At 34.8% G+C, this 8,603-nt stretch overlaps 1 protein-coding gene across 1 annotated transcript; it reads right to left on the reverse strand.

Annotated features, from left to right (window-relative positions):
• Positions 1 to 2,957: 2,957 nt before the first annotated feature.
• LOC104214838 (protein PIN-LIKES 3-like) lies at positions 2,958 to 6,992 on the reverse strand. The gene is made up of 10 exons (XM_009764559.2): positions 6,719 to 6,992; positions 6,341 to 6,420; positions 6,104 to 6,228; positions 5,855 to 5,976; positions 5,050 to 5,277; positions 4,638 to 4,730; positions 4,455 to 4,555; positions 4,305 to 4,357; positions 3,619 to 3,804; positions 2,958 to 3,180 (listed from the first exon to the last, which is right to left on the reverse strand). The coding sequence occupies exons 1-10, from the start codon at positions 6,851 to 6,853 to the stop codon at positions 3,056 to 3,058; spliced, it is 1,248 nt and encodes a 415-aa protein (XP_009762861.1). The 5' UTR covers positions 6,854 to 6,992; the 3' UTR covers positions 2,958 to 3,055.
• Positions 6,993 to 8,603: the final 1,611 nt, after the last annotated feature.

Here is an 8,603-nt window from a genome sequence, read left to right on the forward strand (position 1 = left end):
ACTAAGGCCTCATTTGCTTTTTTAAGATTAAGACGTTAAATCTGAATACACATCTGAATATCAAGATGTGTATTAAGATTCAAACATATGAATCTGAATACACATCTGAATATTAAGATGTGTATTAAGATCTGAATACTAAATGATTAAGACTGTTTGATTTTTAACAGCTAAAGTATAAAATTTATCTTTATTTGAAAATTAATAAACATAAAATTTAAATTAATTACTAATTAATCAAATATTATATCAATAAATATATAGTTGTTTAAAATATGATAGTTGTTGGTGGTGATGGCTAATGAGTGAATGGACTTGAGACGTTGGTTGGTGGTAGTTTTGGTTGATGGTGGTGGTTCAAGGTAGTAGCTAGTATTGATTAGTAGTGGTGGCGATTATGATTGAGAAAGGTGGTAGTTGATGGTGATAATTAATAATGGCAGGTGGTGGTGGTAATTGTAATTGAGGAAGGTGGTGGTGGGTGGTGGTAGGTTATAATTATGGATAGTGCCGGCTATTGTTGTTGATAGTGATGGAGTGGTTAGTTGTGGTAGTTGGGGTGGATAAGTGTTGATTGTGGTTGAGAATGATGGTGGTAGGAATAGTGGTCATGGTAGGTGGTGATAGTCGATAATGGTGGTGGCTATGATTGAGGATGGTGGTGGTGGTGGCGGCGTGGTGGTAGTTGATAATGGTAGGCGATGTTGGTAGTTAATAATGAATATGGATGATAGGATCTTAATGAAATTAAGTCGTTGTTATAGATCTTAATCATACAGACCTATTCAAACACATTAAGTGATTGTGTAGTAAAAAAACAAACACACTTAATAATTAAGATTCAGACTTTAAAAACAAACGCATTTAATGTCTGAGATCTAAATGATTAAGATTCAGACCACCATTAATTGCAAACAAATGAGGCCTAAGTCGATATCCTTAATAAAAATCCTCAACCTCAGTCCTAATCAAGATAATTAATACACAAGATAGGAATAAAGCAGCACAGTTAAAGGCATGATGTGAATCTAAGTCTACCTAGACATATCATGAATATAGCTACCCACGGACTCTCGTCACCTCGTGCATACGTAGCTCCCCACAACAAGTAGCACACAACAATTAATATACCTAAGGGGATAAGTTTCCTCTTACAAGGTCAGGCAAGAGACTTACCTCGATTCCAAATTCCCAATCTGGCTCTTCAACATCACTAGAACTCCTCAAACAACGTCGAGGACTCCGAAACTAACCATAGGTCGCATAAACTAAAAAATATTTGCTCAAAAGTTTATAATTTAGATATTAGAGTAATTACCCAACCCAATTTGGAAGATTCATAAAATTCGCCCGTAGGTCCACGTGCCCGAATTCTGAAAAGTTTCAAATATAAATATTACCCATGACTTCATGAACTCAAATATATAATTTATTGTCAATTACATAATTAATTTTGTGGTCAAATCCTTTTTTTTTACCAAACCCTAGGTTTTAACAAAATCTCACAATATTTTCCTTAATTTCATGTTAAATCAACTCATAATCCGTGTATTTAACTCAAGAATTGATAGGGTTCACTTACCTCTTGATGTTAATGAAAATCTCTCACAAGAATGCTTTCAAAATCGCCTAAGACCAAGTGAAAAATGAGAGAAAAGAGGCTAAGTCCTGTAATAAAGTCCTTGCACCAGTCGCAGATGTCGCATTTGCGACATCAGGTTCGCAAATGCGATATTGGCGTTGCAAAAGCGAAATCTTACTAGCTCTGCCTCAATCGCAAATGCGACATAAAAGATCGCAAATGTGAAACTGGCACCTCGCAAAAGCGAAAAATATATCACAAATGCGGAAAATGCTACGACCAGGCGACCTTGCAAATGCGATAAATTCCTTCGCAAATGCGAACCCAACAGTGTCACTCCAACCTCACAAATGCGCAGCCCTCCTCGCAAATGCGAGGTTCGCAAATGCAAACAAAACCTTGCATTTGCGAGACCTGAAGCACTAGATCAAAACCAGCAAAACTGAAGCTCTTCCAAACACGCCGAACCGCATTCGAAACTCACCTGATCCCCCGGGGCTCCACACCAAACGTCCACACAAGTCTAAAATATCATACGGACTCGCTTGCATGATCAAAATACCAAAATAACATCTAGAATCACGAATCAGACCCCAAAACGCATAAAGTCAACATGAAACTGAAGAACTTCTAAAAAAAACTACAATGCATCTGATTCCTATCAAATCAACTCCGAATGACACTAAATTTTGTGTACAAGTCATAAATCATCATACAGAACTATTTACTAGATCGGAATCCAAAATGGATCTCGATAGTACTAAACTCTACTCCAAACCAAATTTAAAAAATGGAAACCCTCAAATGAAACAACTTTCCACATTAAGCGCTGAAACGCTCCTGGATCACCCGAAATCCGATCCGAACACACGCAGAAGTCCAAAATTATCATACGAACCTATTAAAATCTTCGAATCCAGGTTTCGAGATTGTTTACTCAAAATAATAACTCAAGTCAAACTTGGCCACCTTAGGCCACTATACTAAGTGTTTGAATTTCAACCTGAACCCTTCCAAATCAAAACTAACTATCCCCGCAAGTCACAAAAAGTAAAAACACATACGGGGAATCTTAATTAGGAGAATGGAGATCTAGAAAGTAAAATGACCGGTCAGGTCGATACACATTTGTGACAACATCTTCATTTTTGCGAAGCCAGCAACTCCTCACCAATTATCGCATTTGGTAGTCGAACTTTGCAAAAGCGGGACTCGCAATTACGAACAGGTCTTGACAAATGCGAGACCTGCAGACCCTAGACACAAGCAAAATCATCGGCAATTCAAAACCTTTCGAATCAGATCCATGAAGCTCTCGGGCTCCAAAAATATGCACACAAGTGTACTAATATCATATAGACTCTGCTCGTTCAAATCATCAAAAATCAAGAATTAACCATTAAAACTCAAAAGACAAAACAACTGTGTAATTGTAAAGGCAAAACAAAAGACATGATATTTGGTAGAGACTGATCAAGATAAAATCCACATGTAATAAGTGGTCCATAGAGTAAGAGCAACTGATGCCAGTGCATAATTCCATAGCATAATCACTGAACATTCACTTTCACCAACTTCAAACAACTGTGTAATTGTACCTGCACATTTACCAACCAAAAATGAGCAAAACTCTAGGAAAACGGTTGCATTTAAAGTGAGAAATTATGAGAGGCGCCTTCAGACTTTAATGTTTATAGGTTCCGATAACGATTTCACATTATCAATTGAGTTCACAATCAAATATTTACAGATATTTAATGAATTTTTTAATACATACACAAGGACCGTGCAAAAGTTACTACTATGTTCCCGGGAACCCGTACGCTACCCTCTAGATCCGCCAGTGGAAATTATTGCACAGAATGTCTTACATCATCCCCCAAAAACGGTTTATAAACGGACAATATTTACACTATCAGGTAATCTAAACAATAACTACATATAACCATAATCAAATTGTTTAAACTATTAAGTATGTAGAAAAAACAAGGAGAGAGAGAGATATTAGTGCTGATTAATGAATGAGTATATAGTACCGATAGTCATTGCAGAAGGAAGTGCATATTGCAGGAGAAGTACAAACTGATATAAGGAATCTGATCCAACCAACCCAAAATGGCGTGCAGCTTTGACAACACAAATCCCTGATAATGGCATTGCCACATAACGTACTACCTGTATGCCTATCACAACCCACATCCCTACTGCGGACTTTTTCAGCCCTGCACTTAAAATAAATACACGACTAAGTTTACAGCGTATATAAATTTCCATATTAGAGCTTGTTTGGCAAAGCTGCAAAAATTAACTTATTTTGAGAAGTATTTTTTCTCAAAAGTACCTTTGGTGAGAAGCAGTTTGTGTGTAGCTAATTAATTTGAAAAGTACTTCTGAGTAGCAATTAATGTTTGGTCAAGCTTTTAAAAATTGCTTTTAAGTATATTTTTCTCAAAAATGCTTTTCAAAAAAGTGCTTTTTGGAGAGAAACTGTTTTTTTTCTGGTTTTCCAAAGTTGCTTCTACTTCTCTTTAAAAATACGTTTTTTCCTTCCAACAGCTTGGCCAAAACACTTCAATTGTTGGAAAAAAGACACTTTTGGCTTAAAAAAAAACACTTTTAACCCAAAAAAAAAAAAAAATTGGACAATCAAGCTATAAATCACATAAGAAAGAATTTTTGGGAACCATCAAAGTTTAATGTATCTTCTACTGTCAGGAATTACCTCTAAGAAGATTTGCTCCAACTATCAATGTCATGGCTGGTATTGCAGCCTCTCTGCAGCGCATAACAAGTAGCATTGAGTGAGTTGTCATATATACAAAAAAATTCAAAATTGAGCTTTGTTATAAGCTCATTTAATTAGGCTTCATACCCTAGCATAGAAGCAGAGCTATCAATCACATGCAACGGAGCCTCATTTCCAATCATCAGCTTTCTTAAGAGGGACGTTACACCAATGATGATCCCAACAATCTGTAGAGATTACAATTGCCAATTTATAGTGTCAAATTAAGGAGTGTTATACTGATAAATAGGAGTAATAATGGGGTCGTACCGTAGCAATTGTCGATGGTGCAAACAACATTTTGAAATTGATCCTTTGCGTCCATATTTTGATATGTTGCTTGATCTTCCTAACAAAATGTCCCTATACAATATTCCAAGCAATGTTTAGCCCAACCAAATATATATAAAGGAACAAAAGAGCTAATTTCCATGGTTTACTCATCATGATTTCTTTTGGTGAATTCTGGTTCATTATACTGAGCTAAGAAACAGAATGAGAAGGGAATAAAGAGTTCTGCTAACATGAAAGGTCATAAGGTTAATTATCTTACAATAGTTTTCTAATATAAATGGTTACTTTTAGTTCTGTTTTTGGTAACTTCACAGTGCAAAAGTTTTTCTACGCTGTCGATCAGTGCATAAAATTGAAACTCTATGTTAAATGATAAACAGAAAAGAACCTCATGTGTGGTTTCATATCCAATGAGAGGTACTGCAAGTTGAGCTTCATGGTCCATATGATCAGATTGTAGCCTATCCTGTGAAGATAACAATTTCGTACAGCTATCGGACAGTAACAGATCTGGGACTTCACCAGAATCCTCTATGTTGACAGTTGAGGTATTATGTTGGACTCCATATGCTCGAATTATGTTATAGATATAAGTCCATATATAGACTGCTCCTATCTACAGAATATGAAACCCAAATTAGAGGCTAACATTCAAACTTCTTTAATTAGGGTCAATTATAAATAGAATTTCATACGTATAAATTTATGAATCCACTTTTCAACTTAAAATAAATATTATTTAAATTTTAGATCCGCCACTGATCAAAAATTAACCCACATAAATAAGGACGCAAAAGGTAGCAGAAGTGGTGAAGGGGTGGTTGTTTTTTAAGGAGTCGTTTGGTATGAGGTATAAGAAGGTATAGGGATGGTATAAAAATTTAATACCACCTTAATACTCTGTTTGGTTAGCAAACCAGGTATAAGTTATCCCGGTGTTAATTTTAACATCGGGATAACTTATATCTTATAGAGGGTGGGGTAATTAGCACCGGTATAAGTTATACCTTCTTCTTAGAAATTATACAATTGTCATTCTTAATACAACATACCAAACAGTGAATAAACAACAACCCTAGCATAACTAATCTCAGCATAACTTATCCCAACATAACTTATAACGGCATAAAACCCTATACCAACCAAACGACCCCTGAGAGTAAGATTTATAATGAGAGAGTTGGGGGAGGTACCGCCATAGATAGTGATGCATAGGCCTTTCCATTGGTGGAGCATGTAACTGAATCTCCAAAGGGACTATTTTTCTCCACACAAACTGCAGGAATTATGATGAGAAGCAAGTTCCCCAGATTCCCTAGAAAAAAACAAACACTCATTGATCAATATATGCATGAATTTGAATTGTGAATGTGAGAGTACTAGTAATTCATTAGTAAAACGAAATTATAAATAGTATATATATATAAGTATATGTTGTTAACCTGCAGCACAGCAACTTATAACAAGGCCATGAAGTTCTATAGGAGTTCTTGTGATTTTCACAAGTAACCATCCAAGTGCTGAACCGATTATAAATGTGAGAAGGATGTTTACAGGCATGAACCATCTACACATAATAAAACCAAACATATAACAACGGAGTAATTAATGTGGCAGCAGATTCAGAGCATAAGTACATATTGCATAATTAAGAAATTAATTAAAATGAACCTACGTACAATGAAACAATGTTGCTCGATGTTACTGTTTCAGCCAAACTGCTAGCCACCAATGCGGGAGTGAAAATATAGAACACAAGCTGCTCCAAACGTTTTAGAAGAAAAAATGAAAGTTAAAAGGCCAGTTGGTTATCAAGTTATGGAAACTCTATATAATGCCATTGTCCTGGTTGAGCACTCTTTATTCTTTGTCCAATTTCTGACTTCTTACCAACACGCGAACAATTGTGAAGTTGAACCAGATACAATGAATGAATTTATGTATCTGTGCACAGAAATTGCGTGCTGACCGGGCAGATAGAACATAAATGCTAGTATTTTTTTATTTTTTTTTACTATAATTTAATTTTCAAGAATTAAGAACATGAGAAAACTTACATTGTTCAAATGGTGCCTTGCAGTAGAGCCAAGGAGATTGACACGTTCCAAAGCAAGGAACAAGCCAACAGCAGTAATTATGAGAGTTTTCAGAACAGGTACTAATGCCACGACGAACAAGTCCACAAATGCCATCTTAATGTATATAATGGAACACCTTCACGAAGTTTCTTCAATTTATACTTCCATTTTTAAAGGTGGAAACTGCTTTAATTGAAGTGAATTGAATCAGAGATTCAGAGTCCATAGTTTACCTCCCCCAGTCTACAACTACAACTCTCCAAATGGACAAGGCTATACATAAATATAGAGAATGACATATATAGCAAATTACTACTAAGAGTCTTGCGCTTACTTAAAGTGACTTTTATGCCAAAATAGATTTTAAGCCATAAGTTAGAAATTCTAACTTTTGACTTGTTTTTGTCATTTTAGCTTAAAAACAAGTGTTTAAAAGCATTTTTTTTACTTTATTCAAATACTATAAAATGACTTAAAAGTTATTTTGGCTTAAAAGCACTAAAAATAAGTCAATCCAAATGGGTCCTAAGACATAATTACAAGTTTTGAGACCGTGGTTTTTCAATTTGAAGTTTGTAAAGTAATCCCTCCTATCCGTTCCGATTTATGTGAACATGTTTGACTGGGTACGGAGTTTAAGAAAAAAATGAAGATTTTTGGAAGTTATGGTCCTAAACATATCAAAAAGGGGTCTGGATATTTATGTGGTTATAAAAGTTTCTCATTAAGGATAGAATTGAAAGTTTAAGCTAAATTATTTCAAAACTTTAAAAGATTTTTTTTTTTTTTTGGAACGAACCAAAAAAATAGTTTCAGACAAACGAAGGGAGTAAGATGTATTGCAAAATTGGTTAATAAAGCAAATGGCCGGGTCCCAATTGTACAACTTGACGCTGATAGCTGATAATAGAGGCAGTAAATTGCTCTTTTGTCTACATAGACACAAGGAATAGAAATAACGGAAAATGGCTAAATATATCCATGAGAAAAGATTCAAGTATATCCTTCCTTATACTTTGAATTTACATATATTCTTACCGTTATACTATTAGTACAAATATATTTATATTATGTTAAGATTCTTCAAGGTGCAAATCCAACCCAGGTAGCACTGATATTTGATGAAGTGGATGACACGTGGCATGCCACCTCAGTGCCCCTAACTCATTATACTCTTCTTCTTCTTCTTCTTTTCTACCATCAAAATGTTTTTCCCTTCCCCACCATTGCCACCATTACCGCCACCATAGATAATTCACTCCGTTTCAATTTAGGTGAGGCAGTTTTATTCGGTACGGAGTTTAAAAAGAAAAGAAAACTTTTGAAACGTGTAATCTTAAAAACTTAAGGGGTAAAGATTTATGGGGCTCATTATATTTGTGTGGTTATAAAAGCTTATCATTAAAAATAAAATGAAGAACTTAAAGTTTAATTATTTTCAATTGTAGAAATGAGTCATTCTTTAGAACAAATTAATAATAAAAATATATCAGAAACAGGGGAATATTATATTTCAAGTTTTTCTACAGGCACTGGGCTTTTGCTTTTGGTGTCCTTGGTAAATATAGCCTCTTTTCCTTTTTGCTTCTCATTAAACTTGCTTCTTCTTGCTGCCGACATACTGTTTTTCTTACTGCTGATCGTTTTCACACTTGTAATAATTTGTCATAGTACTTTTCAAGAAAAGAAAATTAGTGAATCCAGTGCGCATGTAATGTATAGTAATAATTAATCATAATATCAGTCCTTTCGTAAATATGAGCACATCAACACGTATAGTAATTTACATGCCGCACATGCGCCTTTCTCCTAAATCATTTCTTTAATTTCTAAAATATGGTCAGATACTTGTATTTTAAACTCA

The sequence above is a fragment of the Nicotiana sylvestris genome, chromosome 2 (assembly GCF_000393655.2).
Source record: "Nicotiana sylvestris chromosome 2, ASM39365v2, whole genome shotgun sequence".
In the NCBI taxonomy this organism is placed as follows: Eukaryota; Viridiplantae; Streptophyta; class Magnoliopsida; order Solanales; family Solanaceae; genus Nicotiana; species Nicotiana sylvestris.